General features: G+C 41.8%; 2 protein-coding genes across 3 annotated transcripts in view; one reads left to right on the top strand and one right to left on the bottom strand.

Annotated features, from left to right (window-relative positions):
- Nucleotides 1-869: 869 nt before the first annotated feature.
- On the bottom strand, nucleotides 870-25172 carry EIF2S3 (eukaryotic translation initiation factor 2 subunit gamma). 2 transcript variants are annotated; one of them, NM_001132403.1, is given in 12 exon segments: nucleotides 1261-2951; nucleotides 6402-6574; nucleotides 7963-8132; nucleotides 11626-11770; nucleotides 13626-13720; nucleotides 15383-15517; nucleotides 17153-17311; nucleotides 19558-19652; nucleotides 21987-22108; nucleotides 22193-22320; nucleotides 24094-24157; nucleotides 24746-25172. In NM_001132403.1, coding segments are annotated over 12 exon segments (1419 nt in total). In that variant the 5' UTR covers nucleotides 24815-25172; the 3' UTR covers nucleotides 1261-2887.
- Nucleotides 24956-27929, top strand: part of KLHL15 (kelch like family member 15) — a 67609-nt gene continuing 64635 nt past the window's right edge. The window contains exon 1 of the mRNA XM_054544408.1: nucleotides 24956-25043. The gene's annotated coding sequence lies outside the window, so the exon portion shown is untranslated. The remainder of the gene's footprint in view (nucleotides 25044-27929) is intronic.

Raw genomic sequence — 27929 nt, 5'->3', positions numbered from 1 at the left:
CATTTCTGTGAGGCTAACTTTTACACCTTACTATCACAGAGTTGTATGTAGTATTCTCTAAAAAACAGGGACTCTGGCTATCATGTTGAGAACAGACTGCAGCAGGTCAAGTGTAGAAGCAGGACAGTTAGAAGGCTAGTCCAGGTGAGAGTCACTGATGGCTTTGACTAAGGTGGTAGCAGTGGAAGTGATCAGAACTAAAAAGATTTTGAAAATATCTTGACAGTAGAGCCAAAAGTATTTACATATGCAATGTACTTTTTTTTTTTTTTGAGATGGAGTCTTGTTCTTATCACCCAGGCTGCAGTGCAATGGTGTGACCTCAGCTCACTGCAACCTCCACCTCCTGGGTTCAAGCGATTCTCCTGCCTCAGCCTCCAGAGTAGCTGGGATTACAGGCACCTGCCACTACACCCGGCTAACTTTTGTATTTTTAGTAGAGACAGGGTTTCGCCATGTTGGCCAGGCTGGTCTCGAACTCCTGACCTCATGATCCACCCACCTCGGCCTCCCAAAGTGCTGGGATTACAGGTGTGAGCCACCACACCTGGCCATAATGTACTTTCATCAGAAACATTACAGGCACATTCTCAACTAGGTACATCTCTTGCTAAGAATAACTGCGCTGGTTTCAAGTTCTATGAAAATAAGGTCCATTTACTTCCTATCTGTATATGCCCATTACACTCAGTACAGTGCTTTACAAATTTGCTAATTCATGTGGATGTCTGAAATTAATTATAATAGAATTCTGGTTTCAAATCCTACATGAGATTAATTACAATGTCTATATTTTAAGTCTTATTCCAAAATTTCTGGTAGAAGGTACCTACAAAACACATGGGGACATGTTAGATATAAAATTAATGTTTGATTTAGAATTGTTTTATTTGTGTTCCTCATGCTACAACACAACCTTCAAAGTCAGCGAAGTTTATAACATTAATATGCTTCCTCAAAACATCAACTTAGATAACCCATAGCCAGAGCTTCTAAACTTCTACAATGCAACTTCAACATTCACAAGAGCACAATATGCTTCAAATCCCATCTCAATGCAAATTTAAGAAAAGCAAAGCAAACTGTATTATCAGACTACCAAAACTCAGTAAGATTCTGTAATTTAATATACCTACTTCTCAACTCTCTAAATTTGTTTCTCAACACTGGGGAGAGTTTTTAAAGGTATCAATGCCTGAATTCTACTCCAAGCCAATTAAATCAGAACAATTAAAATCAGAATCTCTGTGGGGCATCTTTTTTTTTTTTTTTTTAAAGCTTCCCCAGCAACGTCAGCAAGAGTTGCAAATCACTGCTCAATAGAACCTCTTACGAAGCAAAAACATAAAGAAAAATAAGCCGGGCAGAGTGGCTCACGCCTGTAATCCCAGCACTTTGGAAGGCAGAGGCGGGCGGATCACCTGAGGTTAGGAGTTCAAGACCAGCCTGGGCAACATGGTGAAACCCCATCTCTACTAAAAATACAAAAATTAGCCAGGTACGGTGGCAAGTGCCTGTAACATCAGCTACATGGGAGGCTGAAGCACGAGAATCACTTGAACCAGGGAGGCAGAGGTTGCAGTGAGCCAAGATCGTGCCACTGTACTCTAGCCTAGGTGACAGAGTGAGCCTCCGTCTCAAAAAAAAGGAAAAGCACGCGAAGTATAGGGACATGGGGAATAAGTTAAAAATCAAAAGGACTCACTCATTGCTTTCTAACATCTTTTACTTCTTGACCTTTTGAAACATCCAAAAATTAGTAGTATTATAATCTATGTCACAATCATAATATAACAGTTAAGAAAAAACATAAAATGAAGGCCTAGAAAGATCTTTGTTACTCATCTAGAATTATTTGGTATAACAGTATTTTCCAATGGAGGAAGACTATTGGATTTCAGGCATAAAACAATGCAGAAAAAAATCTCAAGGCATCACAGGGAGAGGGAGATAACTTCTGACTATGGTTTCCCGTGTTTCAGGCCAGGAAGAGCAAGGGGAGAAAAATATTTGTCCCTGGGAATAAGTAATCATGCTCTAAAGGACAACTTCATTCTAACACATTCATTTCCTTTTCATGCAAAATTTCAAAGATAAAGCAACATAAAATATGGGGCCAAATAAAAGGGAGAAGGTCTTCAAGGAGAATTTGTGCCTTTTAAGTTTTTACTGGTACAACAGTCTTTCAGCCTGGAGGTACTCAAAGACGAATCATGAAAAAGAAAAAAAACTTTATTTCAAACAGGTTCAGTGATATATGTGTGTGCTACAGCAAAGGCTGGTTGTGGCAAAGTTTCATTTCAAACTGTATGATGTGGGCTGGGCAAGGTGGCTCACGCCTGTAATCCCAGCACTTTGTGAGGCCGAGGTGGGCTGATCACCCTGAGGTCAGGAGAGACCGGCCTAGCCAACATGCTGAAACCCCATCTCTACTAATAATACAAAAATTAGCCAAGTGTGGTGGCGCGCACCTGTAATCTCAGCTACTCGGGAGGCTGAGGCAGGAGAATCGCTTGAACCCGGGAGGCGGAGGTTGCAGATCACGCCACTGCACTCCAGCCTGGGTGACAGAGCCAGACTCAAAAACAAAACAAAATAAAACAAACAAAAAAACAAAACTGCATGATGTATAATTTTGACATTATGTGGGAATGCTTAACTTCTGCCAAAATGTAGATTCAATCCAACATTATGCCAATTTTTATATTAATTGTAGTCCCTAAGTTTTCATAACCAAAAAAAAAAAGAGAATAACCTTACAGTTACCTACTAAGGTAACGAACTGTGAAATCAATTCCCCAATATTGCTTTGAAAATAAACCCCTTGGTTGTTAAGAGGAATTCCAACTTCCAAATCCATCCGAATGTATTATTTAACCGGTATTCTTCAGTCATCATCTACTGTTGGCTTGATTGTCACTCCTCTTCTTATCTGACCCCAACCAATTAAACTGCAAAATGAAAATAAAAGAAATCATAAATCTTACATCCATTTCACTCTCATTACCACACAATCGTATGATAAATTTTACCTGCTTATCTTCTGAATTCAAATTTGTTCCCAAAGCCTGCTCCTCCATAAAGAAAGCCCACACTATATTCTTAGATTCTTTTTTATTCTTGTTTTTGTGTGTTTTTTTTGAGACAGTCTCACTCTGTCACCCAGTCTGGAGTGCGGTGGTACGATCTTGGCTCACTGCAACCTCCGGCTCCTGGGTTCAAACAATTCTCATGCCTCAGCCTCCCGAGTAGCTGGGACTACAGGCATGCGCCACCATGCCCGGCTAATTTTTTGGTATTTTTAGTAGAGATGGGGTTTCGCTAATGTTGGCCAGGCTGGTTGCGAACTCCTGGCCTCAAGTGATTCGCCCACCTCGGCCTCACAAAGTGCTGGGCTTACAGGCATGAGCCATCGTGCCCAGCCTGAAAGTTTACTGCTTAAATCTATTTCAAAATACACTGGAAGTCGTGTGTCTGTAATAGCAAAAAGATATAATCACAAAAGACAGTAAAATCAAAAGGGCATAAGTCACCACAAATAATTATTTACTTAAGAGACAACAAAAATTTAACTTTCTAAATTACAGGGCAATAATTCAGATAAATCTCCTGGACAAGTGATGAGACCATCGTGGGCACAGTAGCATGGAAGCCTTAATAAAGGAAACAGGGCTGGGCGGGGTGGCTCATGTCTGTAATCCCAACACTTTGAGAGGCTGAGGTGGGAGGATGGCTTGAGGCCAGGAGTTTGAGATCATGCTGGGCAACACAGTGAGACCAAGTGTCTACAAAAAAATTAGCTGGTCACGGTGGTGTGAGCCAATAGTCCTAGCTACTTAGACACTGAGGCTGCAGTGAGCTATGATCATGTCACTAAACTCCAGTCTGGTCAATAGAGAGACCCTGCCTCTAAAAAATATAAAATAAATAATTAAGGAAGTAGATAGTGGGCAGGGGTGATGTGAATAATTATGGGGACAGTCAGGGCACAAAACAGTCTAGTTTAGAGGGTTTATGTAAGACAATGCAGAAGGAAAGCTTAAATGGGTTGAAGCAGGTTTCCAGAAAAGTCCCAAATATCAAAAAGTAGTGAGAAGACTCTAGAAATTATTAAACACAGCATGATGAAAATGTTTTAAGAAGACTAATTTTGACCAAGTTAAGAGGCAAACTAGGGGTCTTTCACACTAACTGTGAAGTGTAAAGTGATGGTGGTATGGACTGTGATGAGGTGACAAGGAATGGAAAGCAAGGGGCAAACTCAATAACCTGGGAAAGAGCAAAAAGTCAGGAGCCAAGAATGTGTGTATGCTTCCTGGCTCTATGCTCTCAAAAGACCTAGAAGCAATAGCACCCTAAGAGCCATGAGCACACCTGAACACTCAGCTTTTCATTTGTAAGAGAAATGGCCAGTTCTAAAACTGGAACAGAGAAGGTACAAGATGAGTCTGGAAGATTTTGTGCCAGAAAATAAGGAAATGTTCCAAAAAAAGAAGAAAGAGGTCAGGCGTGGTGGCTCATGCCTGTAATCCCAGCACTTTGGGAGGCCAAGGAGGGCGGATCACCTGAGGTCGGGGGTTCAAGACCAGGCTGGCCAACGTGGTGAAACCCTGCCTCTACTGAAAATACAAAAATTAGCTGGGCGTGGTGGCGCGTGCCTGTAGTCCCAGCTACTCGGGAGGCTGAGGCAGGAGAATCGCTTGAACCTGGGAGGCAGAGGTTGCAGTGAGCTGAGATCATGCCACTGCATTCCACCCTGGCGACAGAGCAAGACTCCGTCTCAAAAAAAAAAAAAAAGAAGAAGAAGAAAAAAAAATGATGAGTACATGTCAAAAGGACACAAGAGCCAGCCTGAAGGACCTCCGCTGGCCAAACGTTGAACAATGCACATCAAAATAAAGGAAGACAGTGATGGATCATAACATGTTGAATAAAATAGGACTCCATGAGTCCATATTATAACTAGAGAGGGAAATAAATAATGGCAAAGAAAGAATGCCAAATGATAAATGTGGGGTGGTAGAGTTGAGGGAGGATACTGAGACCTGCAGAGGTGCTATGATTTTGTAATCATTATAGTCAAGTTCGATTCAGGCAAGAATCATCAGTGGATGCTACATCCAGGGGTGTGGGATTCGATGAGCAGCAGGCTATTTGTACTGGCTAAAAAGATCTCCCTACAGATTGCTTATTAGTTGCAAGGGTAGAGAGTAACTACACAGCAGAGAAGCTGGACAACATCTTGACTACATAGTCAAAACTAACCTTAACAAAGAGGAGCAGTCAGATATCACGTGCCTCTAGCTGTGATTCCTGAAAAGGAGACTTCACGGTGTATTTAAGTTAAGAATATATAACCTAAATCTAATGTTAGGCTTCCGAACGATAAGAAAAACCCAAATTGAGGAATATTCTATAAAGTAACTAGCTTGTATTCTTCAGAACTGTTAATGTCAATTAACACAAAGGCTGAAAAAGCTCCAGATTAAAGATCAAAGAGACATGAAATTCAATGCAATTCAAGATTCTAAACAGGAGGAACATAAAGTACATTATTGGGACAAGCAATAGAACTGAAACATGCACTGTAGATTTCAGTATTTTGCCAATGTTAAATTTCTAAGTGGTTATATAAGAATATCCTTTTTTGATGGGAAATATACACTGAAGTATCAAGAGATCAAGAAGCATAACATATATAGCCTACCCTCAAATGGTTCAGAAAAAAACTTATATATGTAAATAAATCTGTATGTGTGTTTGTCAATCTAGGAAAAAGCTATACAGGAGTTTTCTGTAAAATTCTTACAATTTTTCTATTAAGTGTGAAATGATTTCCAAAGCCAATGACAATAGAAATACCGAACCCAAATTCATTCGGTTTTGCATAGGTTGTGTCTAACAGGAAGAGAAGCCAATCACAGTATTTGGACTAAAATATCGGACTATAGTCAAGGTTATAGTTTTTTTTGAGACGGAGTCTCGCTCTGTCGCCCAGGCTGGAGTGCAGTGGCACCATCTCGGCTCACTGCAAGCTCCGACTCCCAGGTTCACGCCATTCTCCTGCCTCAGCCTCCCAAGTAGCTGGGACTACAGGCGCCCGCCACCACGCCCGGCTAATTTTTTGTATTTTTTAGTAGAGACAGGGTTTCACCGTGTTAGCCAGGATGGTCTTGATCTCCTGACCTCATGATCCACCCGCCTTGGCCTCCCAAAGTGCTGGGATTACAGGCGTGAGCCACCGCACCCGGCCGAATTATAGTTTTCAAAGTCATCCAAATAAATAGTTGAGACTGAAAGCCACAGTAACTGTTGTCCTCAAGGAAGAGTGTGTGCTTTTTTTTTCTGTACAAGACTGTGCCTTTTTTTAATTAGACAGTGGCAAAGACTAACAAACTTACCGCCAGTGTTTTTCAACTCTTCGGCTAAGGGCAATTTTTTCTCCTACCTCTGTGCACACTGGATTGGTCAAAACAATTTTACCCAAATCGGCCTTGACAGCACTAACTCTCCCTCCTGTCGACAGGGATCCTATGTTCACCATGAGCACTTCATTCTTAGACAGCTTTTGAACCTAGAAAAATAAATTAGGGAAAAATAAACCCCAAAATCAAGAAAATGCTTTCCAAATGTAAGTAAGAATTTACCAAATACTATTGGGAAATACGTCAATCACAAAAGAAAAAAAAATCTATAGAAATTTCATTGTAAAGGAATTTGAACTATATATAGTATAGTTTATTTGGCACCCACTGAATTTACACAAGATCCACCTTTAAAAAAATACGGTAGTAACCATACCAGAGAACCTCTTAAAATTCTGAAGCAGTTACCTAGTACAAATGAGGTACAAAATTTCCCAAAGAGGGGAGCAGGGAGGACTATGGCTATATAAGAGTTAATATGGGCCAGGCGCGGTGGCACATGCCTGTAATCCCAGCACATTGGGAGGTCGAGGAGGGCAGATCACCTGAGGGGCGGGGTGGGGAAGAATGATAGCTTATTTTCCTCAATCTTTGCCAACACTAGGTGTCAGCAATTTCCCATCTCTGCCAACCTAATCTGGGACATTTTTTAAAAATCATGAAGCTGGGCGCAGTGGATCACACCAGTAATCCCAGCACTTTCAGAGGCTGGGGTGGGCAGATTGCTTAAGCCCAGGAGTTGGAGATCAGCCTGGGTAACGCGGCAAAACTCCGTCTCTACAAAAAATACAAAATTAGCCAGGCGTGGTGACCCACACCTGTAGTCCCAGCAACTCAGGAGGTTAAGGTGGGAGGATGGCTTGAGCTGGGAGATTGAGGCTGCTGTGAGTCGAGATCGCACCACTGCACTCCAGCCTGGGCAACAGAGCAAGACTCTGTCTCAAAATAAACAACAAAAAAACATATGGATTTTAGGAATATCATATCTTTGTCATAAATGGCTAATACTTTTCCCTGTTTATTAAGTTTCTTTCTTAAACTGACTGCCATATAGTTCTCAATTTTGGCCAGACGCAGTGGCTCATGCCTGTAATCTCAGCACTTTGGGAGGCCGAGGCGAGCAGATCACCTGAGGTCAGGAGGTCAAGACCAGCCTGGCTAACATATAGTGAAACCCCATCTCTACTAAAAAATACAAAAATTAGCTGTGCGTGCTGGTGCGTGCCTGTAGTCCCATATACTTGGGAAACCGAGGCAAGAGAATTGCTTGAACCCAGGAGGTGGAGGTTGCCGTGAGCCGAGATCGCGCCACTGTACTCCAGCCTGGGCAAGAGCGAGAGACTCCATCTCTAAATAAAAAAAAAAAAAAAAAAAAAAAAAAAAAAAAAAAAACCCTCAATTTTGGGGAGGTCAAATTTATTTACCTTTTCTTTTTTTCTTAATTTCACGTTAACTGTAAAGCAATAAAGCTCAACACTGGTTTAACACTCCCATTTGTCACTTTTTTAGAAACAGGAATTTTTTAAAAAGCATTTACCTTTGCTGCTTTCTTGTCTCCTTCAGTGCGTACACCTAGAAGCCGTCTAAGCAGGAAATAGGAAATTTCCAATTCTGTGAATATCTCAGGTAAAGCTCCGACTGCACCAAGTACTTGCCCCACCATTCTGTCAGCCCGGCACAAAGTGGGGTCAATTTTTGTTCCAACTCCTAATATAAAAATAAGATGTATATAGCTCAATTTTTTATTTCCTAAAACACCTATAAAGTGAATTAGTTGGCCAAGTGCACTGGCTCACACCTGTAATCCCAGCACTTTGGGAGGCCGAGGCAGGTGGATGCCTGACCTCAGGAGTTAAAGACCAGCCTGGACAACACAGTGAAACCTTGTCTCTATTAAAATACAAAAAATTAGCCAGGCATGGCGGCGTGCACCTGTAGTCCCAGCTACTCGGGAGGCTGAGGCAGGAGAATCACTTGAACCCAGGAGGCAGAGGTTGTAGTGAGCCAAGATCGCACCACTGCACTCCAACCTGGGTGACAGAGTGAGACTCTGTCTCCAAAAAAAAAAAAAAAAAAAAAGTGAATTAGATACCCCAAAGCCATATAAGCACAGCATATACCTACACACTTTCATACTTTTATTTTTATACTCACATAATAGCTATATCGGTACAAGAAAATACCTGTTTTATCTAGACAAACAGAAATATACACTCATGAGATGACTGGGCAAATGAGAACAGAACGATTCTCTTGATTTAAATTCTAAACAAAGGGTTTAGAAATCTGATTTTCTAGGATTGATGGCTTGGCTGAGAACTTAATGCAGGAGATGGTAAGTATTACTGACCTGGTCTTGAAAACAATAAATTCTAAACAAAGGGCAAATAGAGATAATAAGTGAACTCAAAATGAGTCTGAATATCCTTAACAAAGACTGAAAGAATACAAAATTCAAAATGAGTAGTTTGCAGAATACTTACATGCCATTTCTCCCCTGAAAGACTGATTGAAAAGATAGTTAAAGACTACATATGGGCCAGGCGCAGTGGCTCACGCTTATAATCCCAGCACTTGGGGAGGCCCAAGTTGGAGAATTACCTAAGGTCAGGAGTTCAAGACCAGCCTAGCCAACATGGCAAAACCCAATCTCTACTAAAAATACAACAGCTGGGCGTGGTGGCAGACACCTGTAATCCCAGCTACTCGAGAGGCTAACGCAGGAGAATCACTTGAACCTGGGAGGAGAATCACTTGAACCTGGGAGGCAGAGGTTGCAGTGAGCCGAGATCGTGCCACTGCACTCCAGACTGGGCGACAGAGTGAGACTCTCATAAAAAAAAAAAAAAAAAAAAACACTACATATGATTCCTGGGATCTACTTCAAAATATTCTAGCTGTGTCTTGAGGGGAGTAGGGGAAAGAAGATATATAGATGGAGCAAGATTGATTGGGAAAACTTTTTTTTGCTGCTGTTGTTGAGACACAGTCTCTCTCTGTCGCCCAGGCTGGAGTGCAGTGGTGTGATCTCAGCTCACTGTGACCTAGGATTACAGGCATGTGCCACCACACCTGACTAAATTTTTTTTTTTTTTTTTTGTATTTTTAGTAGAGACAGGGTTTTTCGAACTCCTGACCTCAGGTGATCCGTCCACCTCGGCCTCCCGAAGTGCTGGGAATACAGACATGAGCCACCACGCCCAGCCAAGACTGGTAAAACATTAATAATTGCTGAAGCTGAGTGATGACTCTATGGGGGTTATCATTACAGTATTCTCTCCTATGTTTAAAGAGTTCCTTAGGCCAAGTACAGTGGCTCACGCCTGTAATCCCAGTATTTTCGGAGGCCAAGGAGGGCAGATCACTTAAGACCAGAAGTTCGAGACCAGCCTGGCCAACATGGCGAAACCCGGTCTCTACTAAAAATACAAAAACTAGCTGGCTGTGGTGGTATGTGCCTATAGTTCCAGCTACTCGGGAGGCTGAGGCAGGAGAATTAACTGAACACAGCATGATGAAAATGTTTTAAGAAAACATTTTCTTAAAATGCAGCTAGCCGAGATAACACTACTGCACTCCAGCCTGGGTGGCAGAATGAGACTCTGCCTCAAAAAAAAAAAAAAATTTAAAAAGTTCCTTAAGTTAAATTTTTAAAAAGTTTCCAGATTTCCCTTGTTTACCACACACATGCATACAAAGGATAAAATGATAGATGGAACCACAGGCACACACCACCAAACCCAGCTAATTTTACTATTTTATTGGAGAAATGGCATCTCACGGTTTCCTAGGCTGGTCTCAAACTCCTGGTCTCAAGCAATCTTCCCACCTCCGCTTCCCAAAGCACTGGAATTATGAGCATGAGCCACCATACCCAACCTGGTAAATTCATTTTTTCTTTTCTTCTTGTTTTTTTTTGAGACAGAGTGTTACTCTGTCACCCAGGCTGGAGTGCACTGGTGTGAACTCGGCTCACCCTCTGCCTCCTGGGTTCAAGCGATTCTCATGCCTCAGCCTCCCGAGTAGCCGGGATTGCAGGCGTGGGCCACCACACCCAGCTTACTTTTGTATTTTTAGTAGAGACAGGGTTTTACCACATTGCCCAGGCTGGTCTCAAACTCCTGAGCTCAAGCGATCCACCCACCTCAGCCTCCCAAATTGCTGGGATCACAGGCATGAGACACTGTGCCCAGCCAACCTGGTAAACTCTTTTTCATTTTTTTGTTTTCTTTTATTTCCTTTTTAAAATTTTCAACCAGAGACACAACTTATTTGGTGAAGAATTAACTGTTTCTTTACCAAACATTTTCTTCTTTAATCTAAAGGTACAACACCCTTCTAATTCTCACTGAATCTTTCATTTTTCTGGGTATTGAGTAATACACTAAGTTGTAAGGGACTAGAAAAGTTTTTAAATCACTTCAGTAATTGCTACACAAAGAAATTTATTTTCTTTTATTTCTACCTCATTGGAAATATGACCTGACATCATTCAACTGACATTTGTAGGTAATTTTCCATTTGCAAAATATACATAAAAAGAACCATGGCCGGGCACGGTGGTTCATGCCTGTAATCCTAGCACTTTGAAAGGCCGAGGCAGGGAACTGCCTGAGCTCAGGAGTTCGAGACCAGCCTGGGCAACACGGTGAAACCCCGTCTCTACTAAAATACAAAAATCTTAGCTGGGCCTGGTGGCATGTGCCTGTAGTCCCAGCTACTCGGGAGGCTGAGGCAGAAGAATTGCTCTTGAACCTGGGAGGCGGAGGTTGCAGTGAGCCAAGATTGCACCACTGCACTCCAGCCTGGAGGACACAGCAAGCGAGACTCCATCTCCCAAAAAAAAAAAAAAAAAAAAAAAGGCAACCATTATCTAGCACAAAAATCGTGTTAACAAAAACATAAGTGTAGGTAAATATCTTACATGATAAGTCATCAAATTTATTTTTTTATATTGCTAAAAAGGAGTTACTCTGTATTTGACCAAAATGTATCCTTTGTGTTTAAAAATAATTTTTACAAACCCATGAAACCATCTTATAACCTAAAACAAGAGCTTAACCACATGATTGTTCCCACCCCACTCTATTATTAAAATACCCAATTAAAAATCTGTAATATGTCCCTTTTGGTAATCCATCCCCCATGAAAAGTACCACAAATCGCCACAAATTAAAAGAGATGAGAAAAAAATCCTTACCAATAAGACCGCCTGGAGCAGCATATTGCAGATCATTATGCTCCGCAAAAAGTGATACAATTTTGGAAAAGATTGGTTTACACATGAGTTTTCCTTCACTATCTTTGGAAACAATACCAGGTCTTACTTCTATCTCCTGGCCCACCTGTAAACATATAATTAGTAATTAGAATTACTGTGTTACACAAAATTATCATTTACCTATCAAAAGTTCCAACAGCGACTGGGTGCAGTGGCTCACGTGTGTAACTCTAGCATTTTGGGAGGCCGAGGCGGGTGGATCACCTGAGGTCAGGAGTTCGAGACCAGCCCAGCCAACATAGCGAAACCCCGTCTCTACTAAAAACACAAAAATTAGCCAGGTGTGGTGGCACGCGCCTGTAATCCCTGCTACTCAGGAGGCTGCAGCAGAATTGCTAGAACGTGGGAGGCAGAGGTTGCAGTGAACCGAGATCGCACCACTGCACTCCAGCCTGGGTGACAGAGAGAGACTCTGTCTCAAAAATAAAATAAAATAAAATAATAATAAAGTTCCAACAGGAAGACCATAAAACTGAAAAGGCAATCATTCCTGTATTTCAAAGATCATTATTCTTTAAAAAAAAAAAAAAGATGTGAACGAGACTGTCAAAACCAGAACCATCCAACTGTTGTTAACTACCCACCACACAAGTCTATTACCACATCAAATGTGCTCCATACTTACAAGTCTATAAATTTTCAAGTCAGACACATTCAAAAGACATAACAGAAAACAAAGAAATATAGCTGGGCGTGGTGGCTTATGCCTGTAATCCCAGCACTTTGGGAGGCTGAGGCAGGCAGATCACCTGAGGTCAGGAGTTAAGAGACCAGCCTGGCCAATATGGCGAAACCCCGTCTCTACCAAAAAAATTAGCCGGGCGAGGTTGTGAGTGCCTGTAGTCCCAGCAAGTCGAGAGGCTGTGTGGCAGGAGAATCATCACCTGAACCCAGGAGGTGGAGGTTGCAGTGAGTCAAGATCATGCCACTGCACTCAAAAAACAAAACAAAAAAAAACTATTATCAGAGCATGTAAATTAGTATAGCTACCATGGAGAACAGTATGGAGGTTCCTCGAAAACCTGAAAATAGAGCTACCATATGATCCATCAATTTCACTAGTGGGTATACATTCAACAGAAAGGGAAGCAATATATCAAAGAGGTATCTGCACTCCCATGTTTATTGCAGCACAGTTCACAATAGCCAAATATGGAATCAACCTAAGTGCCCATGAACAGATGAATGGATAAAGAAAATGCAGTATATACGCCGGGCAAGTGGCTCACACCTGTAATCCCAACACTTTGGGAGGCCGAGGCAGGTGGATCACTTGAGGTAAGGAGTTCAAGACCAGCCTGGGCAACATGGTGAAACCCTGTCTTTACTAAAAATACAAAAATTAGCTGGGCATGGTAGCGGGCGCCTGTAGTTCCAGCTACTTGGGAGGTTGGGGCAGGGAGAATCGCTTGAACCCGGGAGGTGAAGGTTGCAGTGAGCCAAGATCGCTCCAGCTTGGGAACAGCAAGACTCCGCCTCAAAAAAAAAAAGAAAAGAAAAGAAAAGCAATGGCAGCATATATATACAATGGAGTATTATGCAGCCATAAAAAAAAAATTCTGCCATTTGCAGCAGCACATCTAGAATTGGAGGCCATTTTGTTAAGTAAAATAAGCCAGGCACAAAAAGACAAATATCACACATTCTCACTCATCTGTATATGTGGGAGCTAAAAAGGTGGATCTCATGAAGGTAGATTGTGGATTCAGAGGTCTAGAATGGTAGGAGGAGTGAAGTTTGAAGAGAGAAAAAAAGAATATTAAAAAAGAGAACTCTACATCAAATACCAGAAACCATGGAAAAAATTTTATTTTTCAATTTGGATTGTCCACACTTTTTTTCCTGATTAAGACAAGGATAAAACAAACAAACAACAACAAAAAAACCCCCAAAATCACAACAACCAAAACCCATTTTACCTTTAATACTCCTTTTAGGATACTACCACCAGCTACACCTCCCTTAAGGTCATCAACTTCACAGCCAGGTTTGTTGACATCAAAAGATCTAATAACTAAAATAAAACAAATTAAAGTCAGTTCTGTTAATTTTAACTTTAGAAGAAATATTATTTTCCATGTTAATGTTTCTAAAATAGTGGCCATTTGAGATTTATACCAAAGGGGTGCCTTTTTAACAAAATCTATTATTATTCCAATGATTATGCAGTCTTACTTATGATGGAAAAAATGAAAGTAACTTAAGTTTATTAACAAGTGGCGTATATGGTATACCAGTATTATAGAGCATCATGCAGCTATTAATAATGTTAGAGCTATATGTAATGATCTGGAGGGATGACCCTCATATACTGTTAAGAAAAGTTATAAAAATTACATGCATAATATAATCCCACTTCCATAAAGAAAAATAAAATAATCAATGTCTGTATATGGATTTTTTTTCCCTCTATCATAGAAGCTGGAGTGCAGTGGCACAATCATAGCTCATTGCAGCCTCAAATTCCTGGGCTCAATCTTCCTGCCTCAGCCTACCGAGTAGCTCAGACTACAGGTACACACCACTGCACCCAGCTGTAATATTTTATTTTTTGTAGAAATGGGGTCTTTCTTTGATGCCCAGGATGGTCCTGAACTCCTAGCCTCAAGCAATCCTCCCACCTCAGCGTCAGCCTCCCAAAGTGCTGGGATTACAGGTGAAAGCCACCATGCCCAGCCTGTGTATATGTTTATACATGATGATATGAACAAAGAGAAAAGTGTGGGAATAATGGACACCAAATGTTAACTTTGCTGACTTTAGGGCTTAAGAACTAGAACTTGAAGACAGAGAGATTATGGACATTTTCTTTATATACCTCTATAACTCCTGTAAGAACAATTCAGCTTTATAACTATAAAACACTAGGACTACATGACCGGCACTTCGGAGAATATTTCCTACTAAACACCAGGAGCCCGGATGAAGGCCAGAGGAGCTCAAATGTCTGTTTCGAGAAGGCTACTACAACCCCGTGTAGGAACCACAAGCCTAGGTGATCAAATTATACCAGTTATCAGTTCTTCGTTAATTGAACAACAAAATCATCTGTAAATGTTTTAGTCAGGAAGTTCTAACACCCTAAAACATTATGATTCCACAGAGAATACTGTATTACTCCATCTTGATCATGTACCATATATTGAGCACAGAAAGGGTAACAGTTGTTTTTGGTTTTTTTTGAGACGCAGTTTCACTCTTGTTGCCCAGGCTGGAGTACAATGGCACGATCTCAGCTCATTGCAACCTCTGCTTCCCGGGTTCACACCATTCTCCTGCCTCAGCTTCCCGAGTAGCTGGGATTACAGGCACCTGCCACCATGCCCAGTTAATTTTTTATATGTTTAGTACAGACAGGGTTTCACCACGTTGGTCAGGCTGGTCTCAAACTCCTGAACTCAGGTGATCCACCCACCTCGGCCCCCCAAAGTATTGGGATTATAGGCGTGAGCCACTGCACCCGGCTTAGGTTAACAGTTCTTATTGTGTTCAGGACTCTGTCCCTCATTCAGTAATACAATCTAGCACTGCCAATACAATCTCAGAATTGATTTCAAAAAAACTGTATGAATTATCACCTCTGCAGAAAGAAGAAATATTAATAAACATCCTTGAAGAGGAATCACCAATGTGGAAAAGATCAGATTAAGAGTTAAAGGCAAATCCTATCACTTACCAATAAGCCGGGGCTCTGAAGTAAAGTCTCTTGGGGGTACTGGAATTTTCTTTACTATGTACTCACAAACAACTTCAATATTGTATTTCAGCTGAGCCGAAATTGGAATAATGGGAGCTCCCTCTGCTACTGTACCTATATGACAAAATTCAGAAAGATCAAAATTATTCAGTTTTGTAAAATTTATTCTATGTATCTGTTACATAAAACAATTAAGATTACTATAATAAAATAGATGCCTAAACCCCATATAAATGTCAGCAACAAGTGGAAAGTGGATAATTCTGTTTAGAAAGATGGCAATATTCTGTTTGTTTTTACTCCAGAAAATGAATACTAATCCCTGTAAGGGAAAATTTGTTACATTAGTAGACATACTTAATATTAGTACAATTATAAACTTATTTAAATAAATAAAATACTAACATTCCTGTGAAAGAGCACTCTACTAGTTGAAAAGATTTCTAACAACATGTAATTAATCTCCCAATAAATGTCAAGATAAAATTACAGACTCTGCTAATCAAAGACTGCTGGCACATATACTTTTAATTTAATTTTTTTTTTTTGAGATAGGGTCTCGCTTTGTCACCCAGGCTAGACTGTAGTGGCATAATCACGGCTTGCTGCAACCTCCACTTCCCAGGCTCAAGTGATCCTCCCACTTCAGCCCCCTACATAATAGCTGGGACCACAGGTGTGTGCCACCAAGCCCAGCTAATTTTTTGTATTGACAGAGTTTTACCACGTGACCCAGGTTGGTCTTGAACCCCTGGATTCAAGTGATCCACCCCCTCGGCCTCCTAAAGTCTTGGTATTACAAGTGTGAGCTACCACGCCCAACCATATATATTTGCTACGTATTAATTATATGTCAAACAAGCTAGTCAAAGAAATAGACCAAACACAATTAGACTTTAATCAAAATCACTTATTACTTTTCATGATGACAGAACTGAGTTCATAAGAAATTAACCTAACAAGAAAAACAAGACTGAGAGAGGAAATGTCAACAATAAGATATATTCACGTCTCCTCTGAAATGAAAAACATTATGCTATTACAGAAGGGACACTCTAGAGATTTATTATTTATTTATTTGAGACGAAGTTTCGCTCTTGTTGCCCAGGCTGGAGTGCAATGGCGTGATCTCGGCTCACCGCAACCTCCGCCCCCAAGTTCAAGCGATTCTCCTGCCTCAGCCTCCCAAGTAGCTGGGATTACAGGCATGTGCCACCACACCCTGCTAATTTTGTATTTTTATTAGAGACGGGGTTTGTCCATGTTGGTCAGGCTGGTCTCAAACTCCCGACCTCAGATGATCCACCTGCCTCGGCCTCCCAAAGTGCTGGGATTACAGGCGTGAGCCACAGTGCCCGGCCGACACTCTAGAGATTAAATAATCACTGTCACTTCCAAATCTGAAAGCTGTTCAGTAACAAATACTGTAAGACAAGGTTTTTAAAAATTATTTTATTCATTTTACTATCACTGAGATTTTTTTTTAATCTGATTGATAAAGTTTCCAGAAAACAACCCCAGTTCTACCTTGCTGCCAGTAAAAATATACTTTAGTATATTAAATTCAGAATCACAGATTTCATTAGTTATATCAGGTTGCTAACAAGCAATAGGTAGGGCAATAAGGCTTAAGACTCATAAGTTTACCTTGTTTTAGATAATATATTAAAAGTTAATTTAACATCTGGTATCCAGAGTAAATGCCTCTCAAAGTGATTCATAGATTTATTACATATTATGGCTTCTTACCTTGGACAAATGCAAGGATCTGCTCGTATTGTTCTTTAGCCTGACTTTCTTTTACCAAATCAATTTTATTTTGTAGAATCAAAATATGCTTCAGTTTCATGATCTCTATAGCAGCCAGGTGTTCAGATGTCTGAGGCTGAGGGCAAGATTCATTACCAGCTAGTTGATGAAGAATAAAAAAGATGCTTATAAGAATAGCTGGAAATATCCAGAATAGGCAGGCAAATCCATAAAGAGACAAAGCAGATTATTGGTTGCGAGGGGCTGGGGGAAGAAAACAGGTGGACTGACGCTTCATGGGCATGGGGTTTCCTTTTGCGGTGATACAAAAGTTCTGATACAAAAGTTTTGGAACTAGATAGTGGTGAAACGACAACCACTATGTTGTAGAAAATTGTCAATGTGCTTAATGCCACTAAATTGTACACTTTAAATACATAAAATGTACATTTTATGAGTCTCTTTTGCCACCCACTCCCTCCCCCAAAAAAAGTTGGCATCTACTAAAGGAGACTTCTGAATGTTCTAACCCTAATCAAGGAAGATATTATTGCCAGCTATCCACCTTTTGGCCCTGCTTCATCCTCTGTTGCCTGCATTCACTGGAACCTCCCAATTGTGTGGCTCCCAATCCTGGTCCTAAGCAAGAAGCTTAAAATCAGCAAGTTTGGCTTTTCTCAGAGTCTGCACTCAGCTTTTGCTCAGGTATGAGGTATAGCCCTCTAACTCTCTCCAGTCTTAGAAATGTTCTGGCCCAGCCGAACTCCTGAGAAGTAGAGAGTAATTAAAAGGGAAAGGCACTTAATACTGTCTATGAATTTTTACTAATATCAGAGGCTACTCTTCAACCGAGGAAGGGAAGAATGCTAATGTGAAGAAAACCAACAGCGTATTATAAAGAAATAGGCATGTTTTGTTGAGCACTCTAATGATCAACCTCCTCAAGTCATGATGTTCAAGTGTCCTGACTGTACCAACATGGCATGCTTTAAAACTAAAAAAAATTTTTTTTTTGAGACTGAGTCTCACTCTGTCTCTGTCACCCAGGTGGAGTGCAGTGGCGTCACCTCAGCTCACTGCAACCTCCGCCTCCCAGGTTCAAGCGATTCTCCTGCCTCAGCCTCCTGAGTAGCTGTGATTACAGGTGTGCCCCACCACACCCGGCTAATTTTCGTATTTTTAATAGAGGCAGGGTTTCACCATGTTGGCCAGACTGGTCTCAAACTCCTGACACCTCAAGTAATCCACCTGCCTTGGCCTCCCAAAGTGCAGGGATTACAGGTGTGAGCCACCGCACCCAGTTTTTTGTTGTTTTTTTTTTTTTTTTAAGACTGAGTCTCCTTCTGTTGCCCAGGCTGGCGTGCAATGGCTCGATCTCGGCTCACTGCAACATCTGCCTCCCAGGTTCAAGCGATTCTTGTGCCTCAGCCTCCCAAGTAGCTGAGATTACAGGCATGCGCCACCAAGCCTGGCTAATTTTTTGTAGTTTTTAGTAGAGACAGGGTTTCGCCCTGTTGGCCAGGCTGGTCTTGAAGTCCTGACCTCAAGTGATCCGCCTGCTTGGCCTCCCGAAGTGCTGGGATTACAGGCATGAGCCACCATGCCTAGTCACTTTTTTTGTTTTTTTTTTTTTTTGAGATGTAGTTTCACTCTTGTTGCCCAGACTGGAGTGCAATGGCGCAATCTTGGCTCACCGCAACCTCTGCCTCCTGGGTTCAAGAGATTCTCCTGAGTAGATGGGATTACAAGCATGCGCCACCACGCCCGGCTAATTTTGTATTTTTAGTAGAGAGGGGGTTTCTCCATGTTGGTCAGGCTGGTCTCAAACTCCTGACCTCAGGTGATCCGCCGACCTCAGCCTCCCAAAGTGCTGGGATTACAGGTGTGAGCCACCGCACCAGGAGCTTTTAAAAAATTTTACCCCATAGTAATGAAATCTCTCAACAGCTAACATAAGAAACAAAGCATACGCTACCCTTCAAAACTCCACTTATTCCTAGACTTCAGCACGTATTATGAATGGTATTTGTTCTTAAATACTTCCACAGCAGACAGTTCAGATATACACACACACACAAACCATAACACAAATAGTTTTATACATACATTTAAAACTAAATAAATCACCTCGTGTGATTTAAATGAGAAAAATGAACTATTGACTTTTTTTCTTTTTCTCAAATGCTACCACAAGAATTCTCACAAGCTATCAGCCCCAAGTCTATCTTTTTGAGTATTTTGTGATAGCTGATAGGTAGGAAAGTCATCCTGGATGGCATGTTAGTTCCCATTCATGTCACCCTTAGGTAATAGATATGGTCCTTAAAGGCCTTAGTTCCCCTTTAAATATTTCATCTTGGATTTGTTCCACATTGATTTGTCCAAACCAATTGTGAGGTATTTACCTATCAACAGAAGAGCTGCATCCATCACTGCTGCACCGTTCAGCATAGTAGCCATCAAAATATCGTGGCCAGGACAGTCAACAAAGGAAACATGTCTAACGATTGAGAAATAACAATCAGTCTTAACATCAATCACTACTTAAACATGCTAGTTTTAGATTTTTTAAAGTTAAATCAACTTAGGAAATAATCTTATTGCTATAAAATGGTTACAGGGCTTGGCGTTTCTAGAACTTGGAAATAAGTTCACCAGCTGATGAAAACCACTGCAGATTACAAAGCAAATTAGTTATGTGCAGAATGGAAGATAAACTCCAAAATCCAATGAAAATGAATATGGTATAGAATAATGGTGGAGAGTATATACTGAGAATGTCATTGATTTGAAAAATGACTTATAAAAACCACGTTAACAGAATGAGAATTTGAAAAAACAATTTTCTGGCTGGGCGCAATGGCTCACACCTGTAATCCCAGCACTTTGGGAGGCCGAGGCAGGTGGATCACCTGAGGTCAGGAGTTTGAGACCAGCCTGACCAACGTGGTGAAACCCAGTCTCTAATAAAAATACAAAATTAACTGCATGTAGCTGGTGCATGCCTGTAATCCCAGCTACTTGGGAGGCTGAGGCAGGAGAATTGTTTGAACCCAGGAGGTGGAGGTTGCAATGCGCCAAGATAGCACCATTGCACTCCAGCCTGGGCAACAAGAGTGAAACTCCGTCTCAAAAAAAAAAAGGAAAAAAAAAAACAATTTTCCAAAAATACCTCTAGCACCTTGAAAAACTAGAATTGCCCATTTGAAACAGAGATGGCCGCACTTTTAACAAAACTATGGTATTCATTCAGAGTCACAATTGGTTTTTTTAATCGTATGCTCACACTGTCATGATCTAAAACAGAGGTCAGCCCTTAGGCCAAATCTGGCCCACCACCATACCTATTTACACACGTATTGTCTATATTTGCTTCTGTAATAGAAGAACAGAAGCAACAGAAACTCTATGGCTTGCAAAGCTGAAAATATTTACTACCTAGCCCTTTGTGGAAAAAGTTTGCTGATCCCCTATTAAGGGCGAGGACTACAGTGAGACAAGTGCAAAATTTAAGAGACTGCCAAAAAACTCAGTAATCAAGGAAAATGGCTGGGCATGGAGGCTCATGCCTGTAATCCCAGCACTTTGGGAGGCTGAGGCGGGCAGATCACTTGAGGCCAGGAGTTCGAGACCAGCCTGTACAACATGGCAAAAGCCCGCCTCTACTAAAAATATAAAAACTAGGCCGGGCACAGTGGCTCACGCCTGTAATCCCAACACTTTGGGAGGCCGAGGCGGACGGATCACAAGGTCAAGAGATCGAGATCATCCCGGCCAACATGGTAAAACCCCGTCTCTACCACTGCACTCCAGCCTGGCAACACAGCAAGACTCCGTCTCAAAAATAAATAAATAAATAAATAAATAAATAAAAACAGAAACCAGCTGGGCATGGGGGCTCACACCTGTAATCCCAGCTACTCAGGAGGCTGAGGCAGGAGAATTGCTTGAACCCAGAAAGTGGAAGTTGCAGTGAGCCAAGATCGCGCCACTGCATTCCAACCTGGGCAACAGAGACTGTCTCAAAAAAAAAAAAAGAAAGAAAAGAAAAAGAAAGAAAAATATATGCATTCAGTATTTTTAAAAAGTCAAAATTAATACAAAAAATCAATCATAAACAAAATACAATGCCATGCTGAGCCAAAGCAAAAGGGGAAAAAAATTCAGTAATACTGAGTCTGCCTTTATTTAAAATTCTGATTTCTGTTTATCACATTTTTTGAATTTCAAAAAAATACTGCATTAAAATATGTATTCTAATTACTGAGTTTTCTGGCATACCTGCCACCGCCAGGCCCACTTACATTTTGGGCTTGAGGTGAAGGCCTCACTTGTCTCTCCCTGGTCCCAGCCCTGCCCCAATCTAAACATTCCTTGTAGGGCATCTCCAATCCCCATAAACATCACTAGACAGATGTCAGTATCCTGATAAAAAAACAGGTATGCAATCATATTCAGAAAATAGATGGGGAACAAGTTCAAGTGTTTTAGAGAAGTAATTAGAAATGGCTCTGTTCTCTTCTATTTAACATACAGAAACAGCACTGTTTAAAAGAAATTCAGGAAGCCTAGAAAAAGAATCCCTTTAATCCAATGAGTTGTTTTTCTATTTTGTTTAAGTGATACTTTTAGTTTGGAGAAATTGCATGTAAGTATTTTAACTTAGGTTGAGATGCTTGACTTTTCAGATTTGCCGTAAAAACATAAAACAATGGAAAAACAACAAAACCAATTAGCAATTAGGTTCATTGTTTAATACCTCAATATTTCAAAAAGCACAAAACAGAAGACAATAAAATACAAAGTGTAGTGTTTTTAGCAAAAGAGAGGTCACCTGACTAATTTGAAGTTCCCTTTGGTCCCTGGAATGTCTGTAGGAAACTCATCAGGTGTACTGCTCCCACAAGATCTATAACATTCTGGCCGAGGGCAACTTGGGTCATCAAGCTTATAAATCTAAAATTTCAATAAAAAAAGACTTTGATTTGTTATCTGCACAACAATTCAAGTCAGTTTCTCGTTCCACAGTACACAGCTTACCTTAGCATTAGCATATCCAAGCTTGATTGTAATATTTCTTTCTAGTTCATTTTTGAACCTGACAGTATGAACTCCAGAAATAGCTTTGACGACTGTGGATTTCCCATGAGCTACATGACCAATTGTACCTACGGACAAAGTTCAAACAATTAATTCATGTGTATTTAATTACATACCAAATATTTTTTCAAATAGTGTTAAGAGTAGAAAGCCCAAAGCCAGCTGGACACGGTGGCTCACGCCAGTAATCCCAGCACTTTGGGAGGCCAAGGTGGGTGGATCACAAGATCAAGAGAGCGAGACCATCCTGGCCAACATGGTGAAACCCCATCTCTACTAAAAATACAAAAATTAGCTGGGCGTGGTGGCGCATGCCTGTAGTCCCAGCTACTAGGGAGGCTGAGGCAGAAGAATCACTTGAGGCAGAAGAACCACTTGAGGCAGAAGAATCACTTGAACCCAGGAGGTGGAGGCTGCAGTGAGCCGAGCTGCACTCCAGCCTGGCAAGAGAATGAGACTGCGTCGCAAATAAATAAATAAATAAATAAATAAAATAAAGCCAAAGCCATAACTTGCTGTAAATATCAACATAAAACCAACAGTGACTTCAATTTTTCCTCCTCCATACCCCTTCCTACTAGAAATGTGTTCTCATATAGGACTTAAGAGAAACTTCCATGTAACTAACAGCTTTACTTAAAAAATATACTCTGGGACAGACGGTCTCCTGCTGCTGCCCACGCTGGAATGCAATGCCCTGATCACAGCTCACTGCAACCTCAACCACCTGGGCTCGAGCAATCCTCCCACCTCGGCCTCCTTAGTACCTGGGACTGCAGGCATGCACCACCACGCACAGCTAATTTTTTGTATTTTTTGTAGAGGTGGGGTTTGGCCACGTTGCCCAGGCGGGTCTCCAACTCCTGGGCTCAAGCAATCCACCTGCCTTGGCCTCCCAAAGGGCTGGGATTACAAGCATAAGCCACTGCACCCGGCCAGAACTTTATATATTAAGGAAACTTCCAGCATTTCCAGATTAAAGTAAACAGGTATGATGGGCCCTGACACAACAAAAAGGGATCTGTGAACAAACAAGGAAACAACCTAAGTTTAACTGCAACATGTTCCGTTGATCAAATTATTGGATCAATATATGCACAGTAATTCGCTTTAACTGGTATAGTCTTAGCATAGGTTGTTCGGAGGTTAGGTTATGCTCCAAGGTCACCTCAACCAAAATTTTTAACGCAGGGGCAGTAGTTCAAGGCCTGTAGGCTTATTTGGGCTTTGTTTGCATTAATAAATTAAAGCTCCAGACTGTAATACTGTAACTTTAATAGCCTCATGGTGGAGTCTTACTTTTTAACTAGGTTAAAAACTAGTCTTACTTTTTAACTTACTTCTGTACTTTTTAACTTACTTTTGCACAAACTGTGCTGCTTGTACAAACTCAAAATGTCCAAAATTTACACTCAGTCAACGTAACTTCTCCTCTAAAGTTCTAGGTGCCAATTAAGAAAAAAAAACCCTCTACTTAATCACAGCTTGTACATCAAATAAAACTTTCATAAATTCTGCCCTTGAAATAATCCTGTGTGGCAAGTACAGCCACATTTTTCACCACTTTCTTAAACTTCTGCTATGTATGACTACATACCGCCTTATGCTATTAAACTTTTCTTATGTCTCCATTTTTTCTTCTTACCAAGTCTGTAAGCTAGACATGGGCAGCATTCTTTGTGCTCCCCCCGCACCGCAAATCTAGCAGATGCTTTATTCACAAGGACTCAATATCTATTTCTTGAATATCTGAATCCTCATACTATTCAAGTAATCACACAAAAAGTGAGGTTAAAATTAACTCTTGGAGATCAAGGTTAGGTCTCTTAAGTTACTCTTACCTATGTTAATTGTGGCTTGCCTGCTGATAACTTCGTGTGAAAGTGGCGTCAACTTGGTAACATCCTGCAATGAAATATATTTTAAAACACTGCACGTAAAACAGTGCAGGAAGGAAATGAGAACTTTTCCTTTGACTTTACCTTTGCTATCTACATCTTGCCACCATCTGCACAGCTTTCCACTACTTCTAAAGCTCCTTTCCCCTATCAGTAACTTTGTACTCCTATGGCTGGGAAGCTGTAAGAGCCCTTCATCATTACACAACAGACTACACCTCCACTCAACTATTAGGGGATATCTGGAAGTCAGAGGTCCCCCCAATCTTGGGAACATTAGCACTAAAAGTAATGCAGACAGGACACCCCCGTCCCAGACGTTCAGAGGCTGCAACTATGACAATCAACATCAAGACTTTCCAACCGAACCCTCCAGAAGCTAGAAGTCCCACGACCGTACACCCCTGCGCTCAGATCGTGGACTGGCCTGGGTACAGGCGGCGCGAGCATGGCTTAGGGCGCCAAGTTCCAGGTCTCCCTCCTGACCCGGGCTCCTGACCCATGCTCCCGACACTGACTAGTCCCAATGCCACCGGGAGGCTCGGTCATCTCCATTCCTGAGCTCACTCTGCATCCTCCCCAAGCAAAACCTCACCAAGGTGGTGAGATCCTGACGCGAAAGATGCGGCTGCCCTAGAGTCACTCCAGCTTCTCCGCCCGCCATGTTGCCAAAAGAGGAAGGAAGTCACCCCAGCTGCCGCCTGATCGTCTGCAGGGGTCCTAGTGCGGGGCGGGGAAGCGGAGGCGGGAAGGCCGACTAGGGGCTCAGGATGGCCGGTGCAGCAGCGGCCTCACTGCTTGGACTTCTCTCCGCTTGAATCTGCACAGTGCCTGTCGGTAGGCTTAGTGGAAAACACGGCGCAAAGTTGCTGGAGCTATTCGTCGCAGACCTGGTAGATATTTGTGCAGGCAATACTAAGGGCAGCCACCAAACCCCCGCCCCCCCCACCCCTCGGCCCATGCGAGGCGGGTGATGCAACCCGGCGCGCGCGCTGGCCTGGGAGAGACCATTTCCGTTTCCTGTGGAGTTTCCCGAAACCTGGGAATCGGCTAGGGTGTGGGAACAGAAAAGAGGGAGTGTCTTCCCCGCCCTTTTTTTTTTTTTGAATATCGATTTCTGTAATTTAATAAGGCGAGATCGGCTCGGGGTTGGCGCCCACCTATGACGGGGCTCTTGGCTGGGAGAAGGCCGCGTGCTGAGCCCCGGCGGGAGGCGGGGCGGGCGCCCCCGCGCGGAAGTTTGGTGAAGGGCTCCGAGGGGCAGGGCTAGCAAAATCAAAGTCCCTAGCTTGTTCCCAGAGAGCGATTTCTAGGGCCCGGGAGGTGGGCCTTGGTGACGTTAGACTGCGTTCCCAGTGAATATAGCTAGGTGTCGTAAGAGCGTCTGAAGTTCGCTGTTTTTTTGTTTTTTTGGTATTTTTTTTTTCTTAAAGAAGCAGATCCAAAAAAACCTCGATTACCGATAAATCGGTATTTTAAAATTTAAAGAATTTTGAGACCTTAACCTACTTTTCGTCGTGTTGAAAAGCAGTTGAGTGATTTTTCTCCTTGCATTTCTATACAAGAAATAATGTTTTATCATAAACATTTATTTCCTTTTTTTGTTTGCAATAAATTTATTTCCATAAAAACTTGTTAGACAGCTATCATGCAAAAGTATAGTAAAGAGAAGTGAAAAGGTAATATGAAAGGCACAATGACGAATACTGAGAAGCCAAGTTCACTTTAGAATACTTGTAAGTAGTCATCAAGTTAGCTTATTTAGGAAATAAATATTATTAATGAGGCTGGGCGCGGTGGCTCACGCCTGTAATCCCAGCACTTTGGGAGGCCGAGGCGGATGGATCACGAGGTCAGGAGTTCGAGACCAGCCTGGCCAATATGGTGAAACCCCCGTCTCTACTAAAAATACAAAAAAAAAAAAAAAATTAGCCGGCTGTGGTGGCGGGCGCCTGTAGTCCCAGCTACTCCGGAGGCTGAGGCAGGAGAATGGCGTGAACCCGGGAGGCAGAGCTTGCCGTGAGCTGAGATCGCGCCACTGCACTACAGCCTGGCTGACAGAGCGAGACTCCGTCTCAAAACATATATATATATATTATAAATGAAAAAAATGAGGGAAGTTAGGGAAAATGAGGGGCAATATGAGAAGTGAAGAAAGAAATTCATTAAGGTGATAAATGCTACCTCTCTTTTTTTTCCCCCGACTTTTAAGTTCAGGGGTGCATGCGCAGGATATGCAGGTTTGTTACATAGGTAAACTGTGTGCCATGGTGGTTTGCTGCGCGCATCATCCCATCACCTAGGTATTAAGCCCAGCATCCATTAGCTGTTCTTCCTGATGCTCCCTCTCCTCCCACCCCCAGCCGTCAGACAACCCCCAGTGTGTGTTGTTCCCCCGCATGTGTCCATGTGTTCTCACCATTCAGCTCCCACTTATAAGTGGTAACATGTGGTATTTGGTTTTCTGTTCCTCCGTTACTTTGCTGAGAATAATGGCTTTCGGCTCCATCCATGTCCCTGCAAAGGATATGATGTTGTTCCTTTTTATGGCTGCATGGTATTCCATGGTGTGTATGTACCACATTTTGTTTATCCAGTCTATCATTGATGAGCATTTGGGTTGATTCCACGTCTTTGATATTGCGAATAGTGCTGCAGTGAGCATATGTGTGCGTGTATCTTTATAACAGAATGATTTATATTTTAGAGGCTATATATCCGGTAATGAGATTGCTTGGTCTAATGGTATCTCGGCCTCTAGGGCTTTGAGGAATTGCCACTCTGTCTTCCACAATGGTTGAACTAATTTACACCCCCACAAATAATGTAAGAGCGTTCCTTTTTCTCCACAACCTCGCCAGCATCTTTTGTTTTTTGACTTTTTAATAATCACCATTCTGACTAGTGTGAGGTGGTATCTCATGTGGTTTTGATTTGCATTTCTCGAATTATCAGTGATATTGAGCTTTTTTCCGTGTTTGTTGGCCGCATGTATGCCTTCTTTTGAGAAGTGTCTGTTCATGTTCTTTCCCCACTTTTTAATGGAATTGTTTTTTATAAACAGCTATTTCAAACCAGAAAAAAAATGTAAGGAGAGGTGAATAAGAATTTAGGTTTTCTGGGCCGGGTGCGGTGGCTCACGTCTGTAATCCCAGCACTTTGGGAGGCCAAGGTGGGCTGATCACTTGAGGTCAGGAGTTCGAGACCAGCCTGACCAAAATCCTGACCTGGCAAAAACCCTCCTAAAAAATAGAAAAATTACCTGGGCGTGGTGGCACGTACCTGTAATGCCAGCTACTCGGGAGGCTGAGGCAGGAGAATTGCTTGAACCTGGGAGGGGGAGGTTGTAGTGAGCTGAGATTGAGACATTGCACTCTAGCCTGGGCAACAGAGCCAGGCTCTGTCTCAAAAAAAAAAAATAGAATTTAGGTTATCTGTGTGTTCATTGAATACTTAAGTAAAATTTATATGAATACGTGTTTTATATCACATAAATTTTTGGTACAATAATTTAGCTAAAATAGGAAGTTATGTTTCAATAAATGCATGCATTAGTTAAGTGATGGTGAAAACTGGAGGTATTCACTTTAATCTTACATTCTTTTTTTTTTTCTTTTTTTTGAGACAGAGTCGTGCTCTCTCGCTCAGGCTGGAGTGCAGTGGTACAATCTCAGCTCACTGCAACCTCCGCCTCCTGGGTTCAAGCAATTCCCGTGCCTCAGCCTGCCGAGTAACTGGGATTACAAGTGTATGCCACCACGCCCAGCTAATTTTTTGGT

Source organism: Pongo abelii, chromosome X (assembly GCF_028885655.2).
Source record: "Pongo abelii isolate AG06213 chromosome X, NHGRI_mPonAbe1-v2.0_pri, whole genome shotgun sequence".
Classification (NCBI taxonomy): domain Eukaryota; kingdom Metazoa; phylum Chordata; class Mammalia; order Primates; family Hominidae; genus Pongo; species Pongo abelii.
The sequence above is the reverse complement of the archived record's forward strand: the minus strand, read 5'-3'. Positions and strand labels throughout refer to the sequence as shown.